This window comes from Halictus rubicundus, chromosome 13 (assembly GCF_050948215.1).
Source record: "Halictus rubicundus isolate RS-2024b chromosome 13, iyHalRubi1_principal, whole genome shotgun sequence".
In the NCBI taxonomy this organism is placed as follows: domain Eukaryota; kingdom Metazoa; phylum Arthropoda; class Insecta; order Hymenoptera; family Halictidae; genus Halictus; species Halictus rubicundus.
The window spans coordinates 9400936-9427535 of NC_135161.1; the positions used below are offsets into that span (position 1 = coordinate 9400936).

Below are 26600 nucleotides of genomic sequence, written 5' to 3' on the forward strand. Positions count from 1 at the left end.
ATGGTTAAGCATGAACATGGTGTTCGTACGTTAAGTTATGCTTTTTGAGGTTAACTCCTTCGAAGGTCATCTGAAGGTCAACTTATTATACATGCTTGGATTTGTCTTTTCGTGAGCTGTAATGTTACATTAATCATAATACGTCGTTTCGTTTGAAAAAAAGGACGGTGACCTTGAAATATCGGAAAATATAACCTAGCGAAAAAAAAACTTCTCCGTCACAATAATTATCCAACCAAATAATTTCTTCCGGAAATATTTTTGCGTATACTACTAAAATCAACGGAGGTGTTTTCGGTGAAAGGTGTCTCCCTGTATAACAGTTTTTTTGAGGAGAAATATTCCCAGCAAGAAAATTGTCAGTGTTCAGCCTACTTTTCCGCGTCTTACATGCACGAGGCTCCTTAAATTCTATTCGCGGATAGTTCTATTCGCGAAATCCCTATTCATCCCTTTGCAGACCACTTAATCCAGTTGCACGACTAGAGGAGTATGGGCCAAGTGGCGAAACGTTGTGTCAAAGCGGTATGTTCTCATTAAATCCATGCTCGTAGTGCCATTTCTTGCGGACGCCTGGAAATGGTTTCTCATTTTCCTAAAGTATTACCCTAACGCATCGTGGAATGGCGAGAGGGGTGCATCATGCATCATGGACTCGCGGGAGATCGTGTTCCTTCCACTCTATTTTTTCCGACTGATTTCGAAATCAATTTCGGATGGCTTTTCCGGGTATCGCGCGCTGCTCGACTTTCCTAAAAAAATAGGACGAAAATGGCAAAGGGAAACAATAATCTGAATGAAAAAATTCAATTTCTTTAGATCTATATTATTTTATCTATCTCGTCTTAACTATTATCCCCTTGCACAATTTATTTTTTACGGTTGCAATGATTAGAACTTTTTTATCATTTATAATTCCTCAGAAGAAGAAGGTTTATATTTGCTGTATTAAGGGTGAAATAATTTCATTCAGATATTAAAATTATTCATTCAAATATTAATTTTAAAATGATTTCATGTGTTCTTTCAAGTTTATATTTTCTCCAAGTATATATTTACTGTATTAAGGGTGAAATAATTTTACTGATAATAATAGAAATACCAATTACTATAATAGAGTAAAATGTTAATTTTAAAATTATTTCATGTGTTCCTCTAATATATTGATAACAAGAAAACAGAAAAGTTCGATGCAAAGGAAATTAATACATATTTATAATAGTGGATTCTGTCCGAAATATTTATCACTCAAATATTTAATAATAAATTTGACTTGTGCGTGGGTTAATAAATTGACTTGTTTACGAGACTTTAAGTTTATCATTGATTTTCATAGAGTATTTTGGTAGTATCGATCACTGTCAAGCGACAAACATTTTTCATTTCCTTGCACAGGGTAATACATCTACGCGCGTTTGTCATCGTCAGTCATTTAGTCATCTCTCGCCGCATTCCCATTGAGAGTTCCGCGATTTTTCACGATCGCGTATCATGGGATCAGGCGTACATTGGTGATCGAGTTTCAAAAGCTTTTTCGATATTCGCGCGGGACGGTCTCTCGTCGCTAGTTAACTAGCCGTGACGAAGCAATTACGAACACATGGTTAATCGTCACGTATTCACATAATTGTTGGATCACTCTCGCTCGCCGCCCTCTCAAAAATTCAATCGGTCGTTAATATTCACGGGCTTCTCTTTTATCAGGAGTTACCCGACGCTCGCGGTGGCTGTAAAAAGTATTTCAACGGTTCGCGATTTTTGAGCTGTTATAATCCCGTGGAAAAAAATCGCATGGTAGTAAATGTGGGCTCGTTTTAAAGCTTGAATATTCTACTTTTATAATACTGACGTCATCGTCCCGAAAGAAATTTTTTATTCCTGTAGGAAATAGAAATGTCTGATCATTGAACATTTCTGTGGTACAGAGTAACTCCAAAAATATTTCAACAATTGGTGATATTTAGATTGTTATAACTTCGTGGAAAAAAATCGTGCGACCATAAACCTAGGCTCATTTTAAAGCTTGAACATTCTACTTTTATGCCCGCGAAGTCAATCTTCGGAAAGAAATTTTTACTTCGCGTGGGAAATAGAAATGTCCGACTATGCAATCTTCGCACACTACTGAGTACCTCCAAAAATGTGTGAACAATTGTTGATATTTAAATTGTTATAACTTCGTAGGAAAAAATCGTACGACTATAAACCTAGGCTCATTTTAAAGCTTGAACATTCTACTTTCATACACCTGAATTTACTTTTCGGAAAGAAATTTTTACTTCATGCGAAAAATAGAAAAGTCTTACCATGCAATGTCCTCGTGGTGAACCTTGAATTAATCTGAGCCTCGCGCACTCTTCATTAAAAGTGCGATAGATCGACGAAAAAAACATCGTATATAAATTTTTAAGGTGTCGTTGAAAAGAGGAAGCTTCAATCTCGAAATCCATGGTAGATTCAATTTCGAAAAAAATTTTGCAACGTTTCCAGAGACGTTTCAATGTGCGATATATACGAGAAGAAACGTCTCTTCAGTTTCCCGCTGTTTGATTGTGCTGGTGTTCGCGTGAGAGCTGTATCAAGGGAAACAGAAACTCATGGCGTCCCATGAAGTTTCATAGAGCTGCCAAGAGACTAAATACGAGCGATTTCCCACGTAACTAGAAGTTTCGGCATTTATCTCGGCCGCCACTCGACGCTCGTCTCAGATAACACGGTGAAATGCTAATGCGTTCAACGCGCGTCTCGTTAAGCTCGTTTTAAGAAGTTTGAACAGCGGGCGTATTACGCGGCCCACTAAAAACTATGGTGCACTATGGCGCAGTTAACGTTCGCAGCGTCATGCACCAAGTTCTGCCACTCCGCGATGTAATCCTGCGCCTCGCTTCTGGGACAAAGTTGCGCGCTATACCGGTGAAACGTTAACCCTGGCCACGAAAGTTTAGTTCATTCAAGATTGCGCTGTCAAAACTTGCGCGGCGTGTACCGACCACATCATAAATCTGCGTGCCCACCAACATTCAATTTGAAAATCGATCGTCGACGGAGCTCTTGACGATTCACTCAGTCATTTCTCAGGCTGACGATCTCATTCCTTGGAATGTCTTAAATCATGCTGCTTCATTTTTCTCCCCGACCTGCGCCGAGATTAGAGCAAGCTCTCCTGGTACGAGAAGGTTTTCTTAAAAATATGGAACATCTTTTTCAAGCACGAGCGGAGGAGAATGTGTAGAAGGGTGTGGGATACTTCTATTTTGCATAAAAAGCCACACTGATTTGCCAATCTAGTCACATGTCATGGAAATTGTGATATAATACTTTTGAAATTAAAAAACATTGAAGAGGAATGTATAGAACGACGCAAGATATTTCTGTTTTGCCTAAAAAGCAATACTAGTGGCCCAATCTAGTACCATGTCGATAAAATTGTGATGCAATATTTTTTGAAAATAAAAAACATTGAAGGGGAATGTATAGAACGACGCAATATATTTTTATTTTGTACAAAAAGCAATACTGATGAGCCAATCTAGTACCATGTCGATAAAATTGTGATGCAATATTTTTTGAAAATAAAAAACATTGAAGGGGAATGTATAGAACGACGCAATATATTTTTATTTTGTACAAAAAGCAATACTAATGAGCTAATCTAGTACCATGTCGATAAAATTGTGATGCAATATTTTTTGAAAATAAAAAACATTGAAGGGGAATGTATAGAACGACGCAATATATTTTTATTTTGTACAAAAAGCAATACTAATGAGTCAATCTAGTACCTTGTCGAGAAAATTGTGACATAATATTTTTTAAAATAGAAAACTCTGAAGGGCAATGTGTGGAATGCCGTAAAATATTTTTACTTTGCATAAAGAACAATACTAAGAAGCCAATCTAGTGACATGTCGATAAAATTGTAAACGCAATATTTTTAAAAAACAGAAAACATTGAAGGGCAATGCGTGGAATGCCGTAAAATATTTCTATTTTGCATAAAGAGCAATACTAACGTGCCAATCCAGTACCATGTCGAAAAAATTGTATCATAATACTTTTTAAAATAGAAAACACTGAAGGGCAATGCGTGGAATACCGTAAAATATTATTATTTTGCATAAAGAGCAATACTAACGTGCCAATCTAGTGACATGTCGATAAAATTGCGACGCAACATTTTTTAAAAATGGAAAACACTGAAGGGCAGTGCGTGGAATGCCGTAAAATATTTTTATTTTGCATAAAGAGCAATACTGACGTGCCAATCCAGTACCATGTCGAAAAAATTGTATCATAATACTTTTTAAAATAGAAAACGCTGAAGGGCAATGGGTGGAATGCCGTAAATATTTTTGTTTTGCATAAAGGGCCACAGTAATGCGCCAATCGAGTAGCGTGTCGATAAAATTGTGAACCGAGAAGGGATTTGAGGTATCCGGGGATTTCGATGGTGTTAGAGTGGTTCGCGGCAAAGGGTTGATACCGTTGAAATTGATGTATCGCCACGTCGGAAAAGTTGCAACAAACCGCGCGAGGCCGCGTTATTTCTGCTCCGCGGGCCAGATAACTTTCGGATTAATGCGACCCGCTTGAAACCGATTTTTCAAGCACGCCTCGTTACGTTCTCGTCCCTGTTCCATCGCGGACTGTTGCTGATATTGCTGTAGAAGTCGCGCCCGGGGTCCTAGTCTATCTCCATTTCTCACTGTTTCGGCACGCCGTTTACCCGTTCCCGCGATAATGGCAGTTTGCAGAGGGCACCGCTGGCATCAGCGTTTCGCAAACTTTCTAACGACGCAGCGCTTTGCACCGCGGCCACGCGATTGTCCTACATCACCGGGCGAACTACCGGCTCCCCTAAGTAGTTACGGACGATCATGGTCCGGCGGCCAGTACATGTACGCCGAAGGCCGCAAGTATTTCGACTGCGGAACTTCCGCCATCATCTATCGGTGCAAAAGAAAAATAACTGCGGCCTGAATAACGGCGAATTTTTAAGTTACGCATATTTTGCTTCTTACCTCGGTTCGAGCTCATTGGAAAATAAAATTGTTCTCCGTTAATCGCCAAGTGAAAGTCTCTTTAATAATTTTAGCGAATCGAAAACTCCAGCGTCGAGTACCGTATCGAAGCAATGCAACTCTAAAGGGACCATCAAAAATTCCATGAAATCAAAGTAAGCTTTTTAGTGAAATAAAGATTGAAGAAAATTGAATGTATGGTATTGAGTAGTCCTCCAACTTTCTTGCATTTTACAGATACTGATAAAATTTGTTACGGTGGATATATTAACGTGAAAATTCATTTAATAACCTGGACAAATAATTCCGTCACCCGCATATGGGTGACGTGGCAGTCAACGTGTTAATCGCAAAATGGCGAAACTTCGCGCGAGACAATCGATAGTTGCGGGAACCGGTTTTTGCAAAAGTGGCGTCGTTTCCGTGGTCCGTTTGTTAGCGCGATCAATTTCGAACAGATAGCAGGTCTCGGTCCGCTAACGAATGAGCCTCTCGCCTCGCGAAATCTTTCGCGAACCTCGTGTCTTCGTTTGGCCGACTTGCAACCGTGTCTTGGAACTCGCTCGTTATCGTTCCGTCCCGCACAAAGGAGTCGCGAGCGCACAGCCACTTTCCCCTTTCCGTTTCCTCGCTCGACTCATCGTATCGTTCTCTTCTCAGGGCCATGAAAGTTTATTCCTCCTTTCGGCTTGACAATAAAATCCACCGTTCCCCGTCGAGGCATCCTGTTCGAGCGACGAGACACGAATAGGAACATTGACCAAACCCCTTTTACGACCCTTTCTCCTTCACAGTATTGTCCACCGTTCTTTATGCTCGCACGTTGTCCGCGAATATTTAATACCTACAGCAACCGTTTAGGTTAATCCACGCTGACGACTATGGATCCCTATGCGACAAAAAAAATTAGCCGCTTCAGTAACAGCAATTCTACACGGTTGAAAACTTCTCTACTGTAACTGTGAACAGACCCTTAAACTCGATTTTCTCGAAAACGAGGTGACAATTACATATTTTGGAAAGATAAATTCTCCTGGATTGAGTCAGACGAAAAAGCTTGTAATGGGAGTAGAAGGAACCAAGTGGGAACGTCTATGCAAAATTTTAGCCTAATCGCCCTGAGGAAGGGGGGGGGGGGGAAGGCCCCATTTCGAGGCAATTCGTCCAAGAAAAAGGATATCTGGTTTTATTAAAATTTTGATTTGCTAGGATTCCGTGGCCTAACGAGCTAATACTAACGCTTCAATATACTCAATTTTACACGGTTGAAAACTTCTCTACTGTAACTGTGAACGGACCCTTAAACTCAATTTTCTCGAAAACAAGGCGTCATCGCTATATTTTGGAAAGATAAATTCCCCTGGATTGAGTCAGACGAAAAAGCTTGTAAGGGGAGCTGACGGAACCAATTGCGAACGTCTGTGCAAAATTTTAGCCTAATCGCCCTGGGGAAGGGGAGGGGGAAGGCCCCATTTCGAGGCAATTCGTCCAAGAAAAAGTACATCTAGTTTTATTAAAATTTTGATTTCCTAGAATTCGGTGGCCTAACGAGCTAATACTAACGCTTCAATATACTCAATTTTACACGGTTGAAAACTTCTCTACTGTAACTGTTAACGGGCCTTCAAACTCGATTTTCTCGAAAACGAGGCGTCAAACGGAAAAATTATATTCCTTTTCTTAGTTTTATATTTGCATTTAGAACCACCCCCTGCCCGCTTGTACGCGTTATTCGGCCGGACCAGTTAGGTATCGCGGTACAATGGTCACCAACAGTAAAATCTGCGGGTTTCTTTCGCACGAGAATCAGAAAAAATCGCAAGACGTTCACGCGCTCCTGTGTATCCCGCGATACAGATTTCCCAGGGACCCCGCGCGGATTTCGATGAAATTTCTTGAAACTAGCGCGATCGTGCGTGGAAAAGCAATTTTGCAAAATTGTTCTCCGATCGGAACGCTCGATCGGAAGCCCGGTCACGTTCCCGGTGATCGCGGCAGGGAAACGAGCGACGATATTCGATGTTCGGGCAAACCCAATCGAAAACCAGCGTGTCTGACTTCGAACGAGCCGTTTAATTCCATCGGAAGATTCCGCCGAGGTGTTTTCAGCGCGAGACTTCTTCCGGAGTGGCTGCGGTCGCGATAAAACCGCCGCGAACTTCAACAACGTTCGCGAACTCGCGCGCGGAATACTAAGACGCTCGCTTCGTGACACGATATCATTAATTTCCGACACCTAGCTGGAGATCCTACGGAAACAGCAATTACTGTACTAATTTATACACTATCCCTACTCTGCCCATTAGAAATTTTTACAGGTGGGGAAGTGAGGACACTAAATTTTCGATTTCTAGAAAATTTCATATTCAAATTGTTATAATCTAGTTTTAAAAATTGGTATGATATAATTGCACTCAGTTTCAAGCTTGGAGCCTCTACTTTCCCCATCCATTCCATTTTTTAAATTCATTTTTGTGGGGAAGGTACAGGTGGGGAAACGAAGACACTAAATTTACAATTTTTAAAACATTTCGTATTTAAATTCTTATAATCCAGTTTTGAAGATTAGTACAATATTATTGCACTCAGTTTCAAGCTTGGAGCCTCTACTTTCCCCATCCATTCCATTTTTTAAATTCATTTTTGTGGGGAAGGTACAGGTGGGGAAACGAAGACACTAAATTTACAATTTTTAAAACATTTCGTATTTAAATTCTTATAATCCAGTTTTGAAGATTAGTACAATATTATTGCACTCAGTTTCAAGCTTGGAGCATCTACTTTCCCCATCCATTCCATTTTTTAAATTCATTTTTGTGGGGAAGGTACAGGTGGGGAAACGAAGACACTAAATTTACAATATTTAAAAAATTTCATATTCAAACTGTTGTAATCCAGTTTTAAAAATTAGTACAATATTATTGCACTCAGTTTCAAGCTTGGAGCCTCTACTTTCCCCACCCATTCAATTTTTGAAATTCATTTTTGTAGGGAAGGTACAGGTGGGGAAGCGAAGACACTAAATTTACAATTTTTTAAAAATTTCATATTCAAACTGTTGTAATCCAGTTTTAAAAATTAGTACAATATTATTGCACTCGGTTTCAAGCTTGGAGCCTCTACTTTCCCCACCCATTCAATTTTTGAAATTCATTTTTGTAGGGAAGGTACAGGTAGGGAAGCGAAGACACTAAATTTACAATTTTTAAAAAATTTCATATTCAAACTGTTGTAATCCAGTTTTAAAAATTAGTACAATATTATTGCACTCAGTTTCAAGCTTGGAGCCTCTACTTTCCCCACCCATTCAATTTTTGAAATTCATTTTTATGGGGAAGGTACAGGTGGGGAAGCGAAGACACTAAATTTACAATTTTTTAAAAATTTCATATTCAAACTGTTGTAATCCAGTCTTGAAAATTAGTACAATATTATTGCACTCGGTTTCAAGCTTGGAGCCTCTACTTTCCCCACTCATTTCATTTTCGAAATTCATTTTTGTGGGGAAGGTACAGGTGGGGAAGCGAAGACACTAAATTTACAATTTTTTAAAAATTTCATATTCAAACTGTTGTAATCCAGTCTTGAAAATTAGTACAATATTATTGCACTCGGTTTCAAGCTTGGAGCCTCTACTTTCCCCATCCATCGTTCATTTTTGTCGAATACATATTTCTGCTTGACACAGCGACTGAGAAACTGAAGTTTTCAAAGAATAGAAATATCTGTGAAAACGTTGAAAAATTTTTGTCATCGTTGAAACCGCCGTAGATTCAAAGATCGATGCTTCCCCTTCGCAACGAGTACCTAAAACTTGATCAACGATTTTTCCTAGTCGATTTATCGAGTTTTGAATGTGTCGTTGCAATAATACAAAACGAAGATAGGGACATATCCGCCGTTTAAAGGGGGTGTGTGCGTATAGATTTATCACCGGCCCTCGAGGAAAGCAATAAAAGCAGGCGATAGTGAAACTGTCCCGACAGTATAAAGAACACATTACCTCCTCGACGGAAATCGCGTTGCTCAATTTTTGCCCGGGACGATGCGTCGATACGTCCCGGTCGATGCTTCTGCAATGGTTCGCCGCGAAAGGGTTGCGCTGGGACCGATTTATCAAGCTATCAAAGTTGCACGCGATACGGCATGGCACGCTGAATTCATTTATTTCCAGTGCGATCCCGGCGTGGCGGTTGATAGATTCTTCCACGCGCTCTACTCCGCGAAGAAGAATGATCTGATCCCGTTGCTGCTGGGCACAGCGTGCTCCGAGGTCACGGAAACCTTGGCGAAGATCGTGCCCTACTGGAACGTGATCCAGGTCTCCTTCGGATCCACCGCACCTGCTCTATCGGACACCACGGAGTTCCCTCTGTTCCTGCGAACCGTCGCACCCGATTCCAGTCACAATTCCGCGAGGATCGCATTCATCAAGCACTTCGGATGGGACTCCGTCACGGCCCTGTCGCAGACTGGTGATATGTACTCTCTGGTGAGCATGAATTCATTATACAGTCACCGTAGACTCGACACAACAGCTTTTGTTCCCAACGTTGTGTATCCGTTCCATTGTCAGACTCGAGCGATACAACTCGTTTTCCGTAGACCCACAGACAATCGTTTACAGCAAGCTCAATTGTGATTTTGCCTCGGTATAAAAATTTGTAGATACTACTCGAACCTAAATGCAAGTATGCAGAAAGATCCGATAGCCAAAAGTTTTGTAGTATCGCAGTAAAAGAATTCCAAAGACAACCCAATTTAGCACAGAAATTTTAGCCTCTTCAAATAAAGTTATAATCATAGTCATAAGCACATGATGTTCCTGTGTGAAAACATTTATGGACATTGTTGAAACATGTACAAAACGGCACAGACAATTTTCACACCGGAAGCTTTCGTAGTTCTATAGTGAAAAAATCCCAAAGTCAGCCTAGCACTAGCCTGTCGAAAGGAATCTTCCAGCTTCTTCTTGATTTTTTGACTAGAATTTTGTCGTTGGTCTGGTATTAATTATTCCCCAGTCGATTAGTTGAAATTCCGCTGCTTCTCTGTTCCAGGCTGTAAACGATCTAGTCACGGAGCTGGAGCAAGCGAACATCACGTGCACGGCGACGATCACGTTCGCGGAGAACGATTACAAGGAACAGCTGCGCACTTTAAAAGTAAGACACGCCTAAGCTCCGTTCAATTTTGCTCCCCCCCCCCGAATTTGCGAAACATTTCTACCGTTCGGCGAACTGCGCATAGTTGCGCGCGGTTCCTTCGTTCCCGAAGAATTTCACTTGCTAAAACCTTGCTTCACGCGAAAAAGAATTCCGAACGAACGGCGCTCGCATTCCGCTTCAACCCGTCCACCGTGCTCGCCTAATTGCCAGGTACCGTTTCTGTGTGACAGCTCGTCGTAAAAAGATAATTGCGATATTCATCAATGTATATTCGCGGTGTACAGAGGCCCGCAAAAGTGCTCCTACTCGATAAAATTTATCCAATTTCATTTTAACGACTTTTCGAGCACGTTTTTGTGAAATATTATTTGTTCCCCTCTGCCAACGAGGTTTCAAAAGACTGTTCAAATTATATTGAATGATGTTCGCCTGTACGATTCAGATTTCTGTGTAACGAACATTTTTGTGGGTCCTTCGGTTCAGGAAAGTTGGGTAAAAATTAGTGTAACAATTAGACTACGGATTTTATGCAATTCTAACGAAGTAAAGTCGTTTAATGATCTTTTCGTATTACTTTCAATCTATCACAACTATTAAAGAAGGATTTACTTGGAATTGACTTGGACAATTTTTATTTTGCATAAAGATCCACAGTTTAGAAATAATAAAGCCGAAAATAGGGCTTGCAGTCCATAGGGCCTGGTCGCAGGATCTAGACTTCACCAAAGACGCAATGGTCGGGAACGATTTCTGAAAAAGTAGCAGCCATTGCATTAGAGGCCATCAGGTCTTGTCGAGCGTAGGGAATCGAGTTAGCCACGGCTGCCTTCGTAGGTCTTTCACTGAAGGTTCATAACTAGTTACACGTCGACTCTAATGCGATAAACTTGTACGAAAGACACGACGGTCGCGCGCGTCATAGCGGAAAAGGAGGAGACAGATCGCCGTCGTTGAAGAAGACTTTTGATCCTTGTTGCAGGAGCTGGACACTAGAATCATCATCGGGAGTTTCTCCACGAGGCTGGCGATACAAATTTTCTGCGAGGTAAGCCGCGAAAAACTTGAAAAACTCGCCTTGGCACATCGACCTTTATTTATTTCTTGATGCCCGATTTGCGGACGAATTTTCCTTCTTCCAACGTGCACAGTTTTATAGCTGTGCAATTGCATACTTGCACAATGTACTTGCACAGTTACGCGCGTGCACTGTTGTGTACTTGCACAACTGCACTATTGCACAGTTGTGTACTTGCACAATTGCACGATTGCACAGTTGTCTACTTGCACAATTGCACGATTGCACAGTTGTGTACTTGCACAATTGCACGATTGCACAGTTGTGTACTTGCACAATTGCACGATTGCACAGTTGTGTACTTGCACAATTGCACGATTGCACAGTTGTGTACTTGCACAATTGCACGTTTGAACAGTGTGCTTGTACATTTGTACAATTGCATACTGGCACAATTGTGTACTTGTGTATTTATACAATTGCATACTGGCACAATTGTATACTTGTGTATTTATACAATTGCATACTGGCACAATTGTATACTTGTGTATTTACACAATTGCACAGGTGCGCAGAAGCACAATCCCACAATTGCACAGCTGTACATTTGTACAATTGCACCTTTGCACAGCTGTACATTTGTACAATTGCACCTTTGCACAGTTGTACACTCTTACGTTTGTAAAATTGCACAATTGCATACTGGCACAATTGCATACTAGGACAATTGCACAATTGCACACTGGCACAATTTCATACTGACACAATTTCATACTGGCACAATTGCATACTGGCACAGTTGTATACTAGTATACTTGTACAATTGCACAGTTGTGCAGAAGCACAATTACACAATTGCACAGCTGTACATTTGTACAATTGCACAATTGCATACTAGCACAATTGCATACTGGCATAATTGCATACTGGCACAGTTGTATACTTGTACATTTGTACAATTGCACAGCTGTGCAGAAGCACAATTACACAATTGCACAGCTGTACATTTGTACAATTTCACAATTGCACAGCTGTACAATTGCACAATTACACAATTGCACATTGGCACAATTGTATACTTGCACATTTGTACAACTGCTTAGTTGTAGAATTGCACATTTGCACAGTTGTGCACTCGTAGAATTGCAAGTTTGCACAGGTATGCAACTGCGTTATACTCGAAACTCATTGGAGGCAGAATAATTTCGCAATTGTTTGTCACATTTCGGAAGTTTGTCAGCGTGAGCGAATTCGCAAAAAGGCGTTCGTTTAAATAACAGAAAGCAACGTGTTTCGGCGACGAGCGAACTGACAGAAAACATTCATTTACGAATCGGGTAAAATTTCGCGAAATTCGGAGACGGGTTTGAACGACGGGTTTCTCGCGCATGTGGTTGTGGCGTATGTTTACGATCACTCTGCCCCGACGAGGCTAAAATTACGAATTTTTACAGGCGATCGTAAAAATCGTCGGCCCTTGTCGTTTCCACGGCGACATTAACGCTGTTGGGAAAGGTATTATTTTTCCATTCGCGTAGCGGATAACGGTACGAATGTTTTTTGATGGTTTCGTGTCTCTCAGGTTCGATTAGCAGAAATGCACCGTGCAGATGCATCCCCGTTTCGATTTCCTCGGCGAAAACCAATGGATCGCAAACACATGGTCGCGCGGCTTGTGTTCCAGCTAAGCGAATAATGAACATTGTGTCAAAGTAGGACGCGATTTCTCTCTCTCTCTCTCTCTCTCTCTCTCTCTCCCTCTCCCTAACGCTCCTTGTCTTTTATCATTACTCTCCCCAAGCTCGCTTTACATTTAGAGACCGATGCTTTCGGAGGACCACTCGGCGACTGGTGTATCGGAAAAAATTTTAACCGTCTACTCGTGTCGCATACTAATAACCGTGTAAATTAGGTCGCGCACAATTAAATCATCGAAATAACTCGGCGAAGACGCCTTCGACGTTTCCACCGCGAAAATTTCAGCCCTAATTCGCTTATGCCGCAAATTAAACGGGAAACACACAGACGAAATAGTACTATGTTTGCCTTATTATAGATACCTATGATATTAACTATGTCGTTAATAAACTGCTAAGAAATGAATAAAAGAAATAGAACCTGCACAGACATTTATTTCTGTTAATTTTCGACAAATAAAAAATGTGGATTGTTGTAAATATCAATTGTCCACATCATCTGTAGCAAACTAATGTAAAGTACACTCAACTATTTTTTACACGATTTTGAAATGACACGGACCAACAAAAAATACGTATAAGGTGGATCGAAAAAGTGTTTGAACAGTTCCCAGTCTCGAGAAATTGTCGGTGTTTAAACAGCGATAATTTCGTTAAAACAAATAGTACAATAATGATCCCGGTCTCTCATTTTAAAGCTTCACACTTCTACTTTTACCAACCATTATTCCCTTTTGCAAATTTCGCGCGTGACAGGCTGGAAAACTGAAGTTACGTTTTCTCTCGAAAACGCTTCCGATCGAAGGGTCTCTGAAAACATTGAAAAATTTTGTGCGTGAACAAATCTACCCTAGATTTGAAGATTGAAGTCTCCCCTTTACGACGACGTAAAAAAACTTGATGTACGATTTTTCTTACTCGTTGTATTAAGGTGTGAAGGTGCGCAGCCAACTTTACAGCGACGTAAGGTACACCATGAGAGCATTACACCGTTGAACTTGGTCCTCGTTTTCGTTCCATAAAGCGGTGAAAAAAAATCGTGCCTCAATTTTTGAGATGTCGTAGAGGAAATTTTATATTCAAATTCTTTTCAGATTCAGAGCTTATGCAATTATGTTTCCATTACACTTTCCCATGGTTTTTCGAGGTACATATTTACTGTGTAAAGAATGAGTTGTCAAATTGAATGAGTTGCCTGCTTGTCAAATTAAACAGGGAACAGCTGATTGATCTAATTCTCAGTCGCTTACGCTGACTGACAGGTTATTAAACGTTCGTCAAGGCAACGCGATATTTAGACATCGACACACATTGCTATTGACGAGAATTTGATTGGCTCGCTATCACCCGGAGCGCGCAGAAACTTTCGACAGTACTGCTCGCCGAACAGCAAGTGGGAGCTAATTTGTTTCGCTGTCGTAGGAACTCGATCGTCCATCGAAAATTAGCCGGCAAATGGAAAAGTTGTTCGGTGACGTTCCCGAACGCTCTCCAGGATTCGTTGGAATTGCATCAACCTCGCGACTCACGTTTCTAATTTACACTCGCCTCGCTTCCACGGCACATAAATCATCCGTTGCCCCCGCAAAAACGTGTCGACACGAAATTACATCGATGGCGCACGGCACACATGCGCTTTTAAAACCATCCTAGCCTCCGAAAATTCCCCACGTTAAATTCATCTCCGCTCACTATTTCTATCCTGACAGCGAGGCGCGTTATTGTGGTCCTTGGTATTTCCAAACGCTCGTTTCTCGAGCACTGTAACCACAAATATAATTTTTACTGAAAGTCTAAATATACACAGAATTATCCTTAAATTTGGCTCGTTACTTTCAAGATTCAATTTTTACTTAAAGCTTAGACACCCTGAATTTTCATAGAATTATTTTTAAATTTGGCTCGTTACTTTCAAGATTCAATTTTTATTTAAAGCCTAGGTACTCTGAATCTTTATAGAATTATATTTAAATTTGGCTCCTTACTGCCACGATTCAATTTTTATTTAAAGCTTAGACACCCTGAATCATTATATAATTATTTTTAAATGTGGCTTATTACTTTCAAGATTCAATTTTTATTTAAAGCCTAGGTACTCTGAATCTTTATGAAATTCTGTTTAAATTTGGCTTCTTGCTATCAGGATTTAATTTTTATTTAAAGCCTAGACAATTTTTATTTAAAGCCTAGAAGATTGAATTTTTATTTTAAGGCCATGACACCCTGAATCTTTATAGAATTATTATTAAATCTTGTTACTGCCAAGATTTAATTTTTATTTAAATCTCAGACGCCTAAGCTGTCTGTAAAATTATTTTTACAGAATGATTCTACATATGACAAATTACAACTCTACTGTTCTTTGTATTTTACCCTATTCTAGTGGACTCTAACACTTCCCCAGGCCCTTAATTTTTCCCGAACTCAAAACGTGAGCATCTCCAACCTACCTTCTGTCTTTCAGCCTCTAAATTACGATTATTCACAATTTTAAAAATCTCCAAATACTCCATTCACTTTGTCGTCCAACAGCTTCTCTAAAATATTTGTTGAATTTTCAATGGTGGAGATATGAAACATATCTTAATAATATAATAGCTTCGTTTAAAAATTGAATATAACCTCCCATTGTCAAGGTTTAATCCCTGTTCAAAGCCCCGACACCCAGGGCCGTCTGCAGAATAATTTTCGCAGATTCTGCCCGGGACATTCTGGCCGGCGTCGAAATATAAATAATATCTCGCTGACCCCTCGTTTGTCTCTCTGCCCCTTTGTTCCTTTTTTCGCGAACTCTCTGGACGCCTCGTTAGCACTTCATTGGGATAGGAAAAAATCGCAGATTCGCACGCGACCCGACCCGACCTAGTACGATGGACAATTTCATACCGGGCCAGCTCCGTTATTATCCGGCCGGAAATAATTAGCGACAGGAGGCAATAAACGCAGTTGGATCGGGCATATTCAAACGATCCTCGTTTCTCCGATCCTCGATCATCAGATATCGGCCGATTTGTTCCGCCGATGTTCACCGGTCGCGATTTCTTCTCCTCGCGAAACAAGGAATCGCGTATCGTAAATCAACCGAGCCATACAACGGGCGCGAACGAACATAAGCTTCTCGTTTTCGAACGAGATTTATCCGTCCGGGAGGACAAATACGAAAGTACCTGTCGGGATCCACGAAAAGTTACGGACGTGATTATTTTGGTAACGCTTCAGGCGTCAGGAGAGAAATATTTCCATATTTTACTGTACCACTCGATCGCGAAAAACGTGCTGAATTATTGACATTATATTTTACACGTCTCCTCCACCGAGTTTGATTTGTACCGATCTCGGGAATCGTTTTACACGATCGATGACATCGATCTTCACCTGTTCGTTGCAACTGTGTTATCCGAACCAGGACATGCCTGACTGAAGTGTCAATCGTTCGTTCTGTGCAGCAAACGCATACTCCAGTTCCTTTGAACTGGAATAAATTAATTCACAATTTACCGAGTGCTGCTTTGTCCCCAACAATTTTAACTTGTTGGAATTATTAACGAAAAAATGATCATTTCATTCTGCTCTAGCTCTTACAATTTTTATTCTACACAATGATCCACAGGTTAATTAACACTACCGAGCCTAAAAGGTAACTGGTACATGTTGCCTAATAAAAATGACAAAGTTTATTCAGACTCTGTGCGGTTCTTATAATATGTGCTCTACTAAAGATATATTTTCAATCTTTATGTAATTTCAACAAAATAAAAAATCTGGAATTGGTCATCTCATCAACTCGTTATATGGCAAAGGGGTTAAAAAAATTGAACATCGTCAATTCTTTCTGTCGAGGCCAAACCTTCAATTTCCGAGAGCTCTGCTATAAAAATTCGTTTTGTTAATCAAAAATACAAAAGAAAATTAAATTAACTGTATAATGATATTCATACTAACCAACTGGAACTATTTTTGCCATAATTCTTATTGTTTTCATTCAAATATAAAAATTAAAGCCCGTCCCATTTTGGGACATTGGCGGAATGTACTGTAGTGTACTAAAAAAAGGGATGATTCTACGGCAGGGGATGATTCTACGTGTAAAAATAAGTCGGAAAAAACGAATAACAATTTATCGTTCGACGCTTCGTTTTCGAGAAAACCGATTTTGAAAATGCAGCAGATACGCATGTTATTACCTAGGAATCGTCTGACGCGTCTGACCATGGCCAACCAATTCTACTTCCTGCGTAAACTAAAGCACGCGAAACCGAGAGGATCTTTAAACTAGATTTTCTCGAAAACCAAGCGTCAAACGAAAAAATGTTATTCCTTTTTATCGCCTTAGTTTTATACGTAGAATCATCCCCTGCCCGATTGTACCACCCGTCCGGCCACACCCTGCATAATTTTAATTTTGTTTTTTTATAATACTATAGTACATTCCGCCAATATCCCAAAATGGGACGGGCTTTAATTTTTATATTTAAATGGAAACAATAACAATTATGGCAGAAATAGTTCCAGCTGGTTAATATGAGTATCATTATAATTTAATTTTCTTTTGCATTTTTGAATTGCGGCGGGTAATGGGTTAACAAAATTAATTTTTATAGCAAAGCTCTAGGCTTTGGCGGATAAGGGTTAAGGTAACCACTGCTCTCGCGACGTAAAGTCAATGGCAAAAATTACGAGAAAATTACAGGGGTCGTGTACGTTGGGGAACAGGCTGAACCGTAAATAATACATGGTATTACTTACGGTATAGCGGCACGCGTCGCTCTATATCTCTTTATTACCACTTTTACTGCGGCCTGCGTCCCAGGCTAGAGCAAAGGGAGCATGATTTACGGGATCGCGGGGCTGTTCGACGCTATGAAACAGCCAGGCGACTTTACTCCCGCGCTTTCTGCAAACACTATGCCACGCCGGAAACCGTATCACGCTTCGCGTTCTCATCGTTTCCCCGCGTCGCGTCGCGATGCCCCGTCTTCGGGAAATCTGATTCGCGCGACCCAGTTTCGCAACTTTTCAGCTGGGCTCGCATCAATCCCTGGATCCGGCGATTCTGTAACCCGACTGAAAAATTCATCAGGCTTAAAATCATTCCCGTTTCATTAGGTTCTGTGCTGGAACAACGAGTCCCGACGAGGATCTCGGCTTAACTTCGCCATGGCAACCCAGACATTTTTAACTTTTTAGTATATAATCCTGTACAGCTTGGCGAGAAAATGCCAAAAATCGAAGTTCCAAGACGAGGGAATCAGGCGGTGTCCGTCGACTCGGAGAGGTTCTGTTCTGTTGTACGCATAACTTTTGAACCGGTGAATTCCTCACCTTGAAACTTCGATTTTTGGCATTTTCTTGTCCAGATGTACAGGATTATATTGTAAAAAGTTAAAAATCTCTGGGTTGCCGTGGCGAAGTTTAACCACGATTTGGAGCAGGCTCCACTAAATACGTACGTTATTAATTCCCTTGAGACCCGTATCAAATACTGTTTCATTTTGAGCACAAGCATGACGGTCTCGATATTCTTCACAGTGTATTTCAAAATCCTCTGTCTGATAAACAACTTATCGGAAGCTGTTTGAAATTGCACGGAGCCCTATCTGACAACAGAAACGACAGCTCGAGAGACAAAGCACACGCAACGTTGACTGTCGCAAAGCAAAGTTGCTTGTTCCGAGTATACTCCAAGAATATTTCTGTACCGGTGTGTGTGTGTGTGTGTGTAATGTTCGCGGAGAACGCTGTGCAGGTAATTTTCCAGGTATCCGGAAAATTCTTGCGCACGTGTTCCCCGGAAGGATGGCAGAAGATTACCAGAAGGGAGGAAATCGAATTTTCGGTTCCGGAAGGAGCCGGGTTTCCGTTTCAAATGGCCGATTAAAGGAGGGCTCGGGATATTTACCCGTTTGTTATCCTAGGTTCCCTCTCTCTCCCACTCTCTTCCTGCTCTCTGTCTCGCTAGTCCTTTCCGACAAAGCTCGCGGAAACAGATAAGGCGAGCTTTAGAATTGGCTCTCCGGAAGCTTCGCGCTTCATGTATCCTCCGAATATATACGGCTCCAGTCGGATAAGTCTTTTATCTCGCGAGGAAAGCAGACGAGTTCATTACCGGGGCCCCGGAGACTACACTCGTATACGTTTCTATAAAAATTCACCCCCAACCCCCAACCCCCAACCACCCCCACCACCATTCTTTCTATGCTTTATTTTCCCCTGTGTGTCGCGTGTATACCGTGAAATTAACGCCACGTTGGCCACATTCTCGACGTGCCGTTGCGATACGTCCGTCTGCGAGGATCGATCGTCGAGTGCACTTGCCAACGAAGAAAGTTAATGGGGTCGCACACGTCGCAGTCGAGGCTACTCTGGACAAAAAAAAAATCCCTGGGAATGCAATGCGCATCCGGAGGCCCGGGGAAACCCATCGGCATACCGGAAATATTTATGTCGATCCGGTTCGAACGAACGCTCGGCCATCGTATAATGAAAAACGTCCCCCGGAGGCTGCTAAACGCCCCCGGGTGGACATCTCAATAAGATATTAGGCGTGCAAAACAAGCTCGCTGTCTTTTCACGCAATCGATCCTAATTTTACTTCACACCGTACTTGGTGGCATCTTAAAGTGCTGATCTTCGTGTTTAAATATGCAAAAGGGTGAAATTCAAAATGACCCCCCGTGAACGAAGAAACTCTTCCTTCTCTTCGCTTCGGTACTATATTTTCAGCTCGTTAAAATGATCAAGGAAGGGTGTAAATGCGGCTCCTGCAGCTTGCAACGAATCCAGGGAATTTTTATTTCACAAATCCTCAGTCCAGTGACGAACCCGTAGACCAGTGTTCCTGGGCCAAAAAATATTTTTTTTAATATTAGGGGGACCCATAAGTAATCGATTATTTTGAAATCTAAAACAAACTTCGTAGTAAATTCAAGTTTTTATTTCTTAATTTATTATATGATCTACATCATTATCAAGGACAGTTTGCCATCTTTCCTGCTTTTCAATCCCCCTCTTATAGAAATCTCTATAGATTCTTGTATACTTAATTCTGGATCAGCTTCCACTAGAGATTTTAGGGTGTCATTATCAAATTCAGCTGGTCGTCCACTTCGAGGCCTGTCAGAGAGATCATAATCACCAGCACCAGTACTTCTGAACCAACCTTGACACTTGTTGACCTTCAATACATCTCCATAAACATCGCAAATTTTCTTTGTCGTTACCGTTGCACGAAATCCCGCATAAAAATGAAAAGGTATGCAACGACGAATATACTTTTTAGAATATTTTGAACACAGGCTGCTTTACCGAAAACAGTAAAAGAATACGTGTCTTCTCTTCGACGATCGGTACAGAACTGAAGGCAAAACAAATTCTTTGCAAATAATTGTTTACTTACCCTAAATACCCTACAAAGATCAACGAAATCTGTCTCCTGTCGATTAGGCGTGGAAGCTGGGGATGCACGGTGGAGACTACGCCTGGATCCTGCCGGGCGACACGATCGACTTGTCAGTGATCATCGGCGATTGGTGGCACACCGCTCCAGAGGAATGCACTCACTCGCAGCTGTCACAAGCGCTGAACGGGTTGATCACCGTGAAGAGCCACGGGTCCGCCATGGGGAACGAGATTAGCTCGTCGGGACTGGTAAGTGGCCTCTCGAACCGTCCGCCGTTTCGCGACGGGTAAATCCACGATGGCTTCCAGAGACATCCCCTGGGAAAAGCCTCTGTTCGACCAGAGAGCCTCCCTGTCCTTCAAGGGAACAATCCGTGCGCGCGTTCTTACGGTGCGCTGTGTTAAGCATGTTCAGCGCCGAGTTGCGCTCAGTTAAGATGAATAATTCGCGCGATCCCTTCAAAGTAATTGCGCCCCGGTCTCGACAAAGGAATTCGTTCGCACCCCCCCCCCCCCCCACCCCTCCCCTCCACCCGTCCACGGTAGCAATTTTGCGAACGACGTTTGATTAATGTTGCGCCTGACGCCAGTCAAAGCATCGAACGAAGACAAAGCGCCCCGATGCTCTCTTATCCGCAGTAATTAACCAGCGCGATGGTGAAACTGCTCGCGCCGATGATTGACACGCGGACTCTTCGTCGTCGATTCTTTCCACGGAAACATGGCGCACTCTAATCCGACGGACTCGCTTTGCCATAATTGTCAACCTTTCTCGAGATTTTTCACAATTTTACACAGTTTTATTCCTAGCACATCACTTTTTTAAATTCTTAACCGCCGCCGAGTCGAAATGACGGATTTCAGATTTTTTCTTTTGCAATTGGTGCAGTTAGTAGAAATATTTTCTTGAGAAATGTCTGTAAGGATTATTAAGTAAAAATTAGAAAATAAAAATCCTAGGAAATCTGAATAGATTCAACCACGTCATTGTTACGAAGGAATATGCAACAGTCTCTAGGCTCCAGTTTCCCTTCTTTGTAAAGATTGTTGATACATAGAAGTGCAAAACATTTCGCAAAACTCGCGAATCCCTGCGTGCACGCGTGAATATTCAACGCATCCGCGAACGCTCGCACGGAATTATGCATGGGTGGGAGGGGCGGACGTTGTTCGGAAAAGAGAAAGGATAAACTGTTCCTCTAGAGGGAGAGAAAACTAAGTTCTCCGATTTAATACGTCGCGGAATCGCCGGGAACTAAGTTCAGAGTCGGATGAGAAGCATGACCGATTTCAAGGAACGAGTAGGACGGCCCGCGAAATGTGTAACAATTAGCGACACGTGATTTCGTCGTTATCTCGGTTACCTGAGCGTGTCAACGGACGATATTGTCGAGCTCGGGCACTTGTGCTATCTTTATTCTCCTGTGCAAGCCATAATTCTACACAGAATGATGGGGCACTTCAATCCTTGCGCCAATAACCAGCATTCTCTACGATATTCAACGATAAGGTTCACTTTAGAGCTGCTTTATTAGATTTGTAGCCATGTTCCTGATCTGTAGCTTTGATTGCGCTAGACTGCTAGGCAACATGGCGTCGCGATACTCCATTGCGTGATAAAATCTTCATTTAAAACACTCCAAAGCATTATGCGAGAGAAACGCGTGCGCCAGCGTGTTTCCTCACAGGTGAATATTATTTAAATTGTTGTGAAAGTTCATTGAAGCATCTTGTTACTTTTTAATCAATTATCAAAGTCGCGAAGTGGAAAACCTCGTCGTTCTTCCATTGGTCTCCAGATGGCGCCACAGGTCGGCCCACCAGGAAATCGAGTAGGAGCTTGATCATTACTATAGTTTCAACGCATACTGCTTGTCTCTTGCAAGCAATACAGTCAATTTTTTAACGCATAAATCTACCATAATCTTGCTATGCGTCAAGAAAAATGTTAAAGAAGTTATCAGAAAAGGTTGAAAGTATATCTCGACACGAGGGTAAAGCTCGCAGAAAGTCGTATGAAAATTGTAAAAAGAATTGGAGAAAGGAACCAAGAACGCAGAATGAAAGCAGTATTAAGAGGAATTGAAATCGATAATTAAAAATGTTCGTTCATGGTCTATCGGTGTGGCAAATGAGCGGTTACGGAATGCGATCTTTCTAAGCGCGTTTCCGGCAGTATGATCGAGCAGATCCGGTTGAAATTGCGATCCAAGCTCGTGTTTGCTCATCGAAATCACTGATCGCGAATGCACCACGGTCGAGCGACGTCGAAAGCCCGACTCACCAGGCGCGTTTAACGGACAAATTCCATCGAAACCGAAACAGTTTCGTAATCCGTCGTGCTCTCGTGCGGACACGAGCCGTTTAATTTGTTAATAACCAGATCGAAGGCACGCGGGCCCGATGACGTCCGCTAAAATGGCATTTGTTTTTTCCCTCGTAACAATTGTTCACCTCGGGCGAAAATGCGGGAGAGGGTGACGAAAAAAAAAAGAAACACCGCCGCCTATTTTCACGTGCGCATCCACGAAACTACCCCGCTTTTCCACCCCCCGAGGCAATTTTGCGTCTACACAGCGGAAAAGGGATTTATCTTCCACGCGAAAACGACGAGCGGAAGGGTTCAGACGCGCCGAGATTGCGAGTCGTCTGCTTTTTTATTTAATCTTCGAGCCCTTATCGAGGGACCGGCAAGATTCGCGCGCGTTTCCAAAGGATTACGACCTTTTACGGCCAAAAAAAAACCGGCGGGATTAAAGATGGGATCTGCTGGGCCCGTGAAGAATGGACGCTTTTAAAGTCGTTTGCCCACTCTCCTGCAGAAATTAATACGCTGAAAATCTGCCTTGCTCCACCCTTATATGTTAATTACTAAACTGCGGATTTTAAAACAAAACTATACGAAACAGTGAACATTTTAGAAGAATTAATGAATACTGCTGCTGCCTTCCCCAACATATTAAAATTATTAAAACACATTTTTACCATCCCCCTATCTCTCTGAATTAATCAAGACAACTTTTATTCTGCATAAAGACTCTCTGTCTATTAATTACTGAACATCCTGACATCTTCCAGTGCTGTTACAAGTTTTGTGTCTGAGCAGTTTTTAAAAATTAGGAGAAAAGTGGAATAAAAATTTCTGAAAATAGAAAAATGGATTATTGTTTATTTCTCTTATGTAAATATGTTTGCACGCAGACCAGTAGCAAATTTACGGCGGAATTGGCCAGAAGAGGTGTCACCCTGTCGAAATTTGCCGCGCAAACGTACGACGCTGTATGGGCCATGGCAAAAGGGCTCGAGAAGACAGAGGCCCTTCTGAACAAAGAGAACGCGTCCATCGCGCAGTATACTCACAAGAGAAAGGACATCGCAACAAGACTTCTGGACCAGCTGAGGCTTCTTCGCTTTATCGGAGTGTCGGTGAGTAGGCCAGACAATGGCTCGCTGCCGGGAACGAGAGCGGAACGACGGGAAACGTGCTGCCAAAGATCTATTCGCTGTCGGGTAGCTCTAGGTGGTTCTCTTCTTTCCAGGATTGCGATAACATTGTTGGAAGTATTTGAACGTCTCCTTCGAATTTTTGAGTTTCCTTTGGTCCTTTCTTATCTCCGTTGTTTCCCCCTCTGGTCACCTGAAAAATCAATTTTGAAGACATTGTGTACCAGTTCAATTATTGTGATGAAATTATTTCTGAGCACCTGTTCCAGTAGGAATTTTTAAACTTTTGAGGGATTGAATTAAAGCTGAAAGTTCGCACTTAATGATAGGGTCACTTAGGTTTTAAAAGAAATACGAAATCATATTGAAAATTAAAAAAATCACTGCCCAGAGTGAAATTCCTCTAGGGGTTCCTAAGGGGTTGCTACAAATAAATTTTAGAATCTGTTCCCGTAGGAATTTTTAAACCCTTGAGGGCTTGAATTAAAGCTGAAAGTTCGCACTTAATGATAGGATCACTTAGGTTTCCAAAGAAATACGAAATCATATTGGGAAATAAAGAAATCACTGCCGAGAATGAAATTCCTCGTGGGGTTGCTACAAATAAATTTTAGAATCTGTTCCCGTAGGAATTTTTACACTCTTGAGGGCTTGCATTAAAGCTGAAAGTTCGCACTTAATGATAGAGTCACTTAGGTTTCCAAAGAAATACGAAATCATATTGAAAAATAAAGAAATCACTGCCCAGAAGGAAATTCCTCGAGGGCTTCCTAAGGGGTTGCTACAAATAAATTTTAGAATCTGTTCCCGTAGGAATTTTCAAACGTTTAAGGCCAGAAATTGAAGCCAACAGATGCCACTTTATGACAAAAAATAACCAAAGTATGTCTACCCGTTATTTTTTTTTTTTAATCTTTCCAGTATAATTATTGTTTGCAGGGTCCAGTTTCGTTCGACGGAGCGGACCGGGTCGGCATCACGTCGTTCTTTCAGATGTACGGTGAGTAATATTTACATTGTTGCGTCCCGGGATATGCAGGGTTGCACCGGGCGCAACCCCTGACAATGGGGCAGCTCGTAAGAACCGGTGCATGAAAGAGGCGAGCACAGAGGAGGGCTGACAATCGCGAACACCTCGCAATCGCAGCCAACTGACACGTTTTAACGGTGAGATGAGCCCATTTACGGGATTCCCATTGTTGGCTGTCCGGTCGACGATATGATTCCAACCGGTGCACGATAGCTCGGCCAACGTTTCTGGTAATCAATTCCGCTGCTAAGTGCGTCGGACGCGAATTATACGTTGCCGCTGACCACTGTACACAGCACGGTTTCGTGCTTTGCGAAACAGGATCCGGATATTCGGATCGAAGCGAATCGGACGGTTTCATTTTGCGCTGACCATAATCGGCAAATTCGTTTTCTCCTCACGATCTTCATTCTAGCCGCGTGTGGCCTCCGCGTCCATTTTTCTTCAGCATCTCGAAACCTGGCTGCCGCGCGTCAAGGTACACTGAAATTGATACCCTTTTTCATTCGGCGCGGTAAAAACGGTGGACGTGGACTCGGAAATGCGGTGGAAAAATTAACAAATAAAAATAAAAATTAACTCAAACTTCATTTCTCACTTAATTGCAAAGTCAACTCCAAGGAAGCAGAAGGGAAACAAACGTGTGTTGCTCTACTCTTAACAATTGTACCGCTTGCAAATATCCACAAACAGCAAATTGCACTGCGACAAATGTTATTGCCGCATCGATCGGTCGGAATTAATGGAAAATATTATTGGAGCCGACTCGGCGAAACAATGTTTGACAACGTTGGGAAAAACACATGCAACGCGAAACGAGAGTTCACGTGGGCACGGTAAGTTGCAGTTTCGGGGTTGCCGGCGTGAAAATGGCAGGCGGAAAGTTTTCGCGTTCGTGCGGTGGAAACCGGAGCCGCGAGTCCGATTGGATCGGCCATGCACGACGCTCTGTCCCCGGGATTGTTCAAACACGAGACAATTAAACCAGCGCCGCACTTAGCCTGCCATGAATTCGGTGTGTGTTTACGGTAGAACGAGAGCGTAATTAACGCTGCAACAAGAAACGGAACGTTGACCAGCCAAACGAGAGTTATGACGAGAGAAACTCCGGCGCAACCGCGCCACGGAAACAATTAACTTTCTGACGACGAAAAGAATGCGTTCGCGACCTATCGTCTGCAGTGTGTTTAAAGCAACTTGGCTCGGGGGCGGGCATGATCGAGGCCTCTAGATACCTGCAAAATTGTCGGGGATGATTGTCTAATAATATTTCATCAAATTTTAGTTCAGTCTAGTCGCTTGAAAAGTTTAAAATAGAGAATTATAAACAGGGATTCTGCCCTGCGAGGGACTGTCTTGTTCACGCCCACTCAGGCCAAGCCACGTCCACTTAGACCAAGCCACGCCTACTCAGAGCAAGCCACGCCTACTTAGACCAAACCACGCCTGCTTAGACCAAGCCACGCCTACTTAGACCAAGCCACGCCTGTCGCACAGAGAAAAAGACGGTCTTCTATCTCTAAAAAATAGAAAAATGCAGTGTTAAAATGATTTTAAAAGTCGGATTGTCAAAGCTTGTCGAGTCTGGACCAAACATAGGAATGGTCTCATTAAAATCTAAACCACGCCTACTCTACTGGCAGTCCTACTGCTCCAACTCGTCTACTGACAATCTCCTGCTTGCGAAACGAGAAAAATTCAGTATCGCAGTATCTTCCAGAGCTAGATTCTCAAAGGTTGTCAAATCCAGACCGGTTATGGGACGAGCTCCCTGCGGCACATTCTCGTCCCCGCCCAAACCTGTCGCAACAAAGCCACATTCCTTCT

General features: G+C 42.1%; 1 protein-coding gene across 4 annotated transcripts in view; it reads left to right on the forward strand.

Annotated features, from left to right (window-relative positions):
• The window catches only part of Gaba-b-r3 (gamma-aminobutyric acid type B receptor subunit 3), a 79371-nt gene that overhangs the window by 28421 nt on the left and 24350 nt on the right, over positions 1-26600 (forward strand). For 3 of the 4 annotated variants that reach the window (XM_076799274.1, XM_076799276.1, XM_076799278.1), the window contains exons 3-8: positions 9196-9513; positions 10082-10186; positions 11169-11234; positions 20345-20548; positions 23501-23725; positions 24665-24743. In XM_076799274.1, coding sequence (XP_076655389.1) covers positions 9196-9513; positions 10082-10186; positions 11169-11234; positions 20345-20548; positions 23501-23725; positions 24665-24743 — 997 coding nt within the window. The remainder of the gene's footprint in view (positions 1-9195; positions 9514-10081; positions 10187-11168; positions 11235-20344; positions 20549-23500; positions 23726-24664; positions 24744-26600) is intronic. The other variant, XM_076799275.1, reaches the window with a different exon arrangement.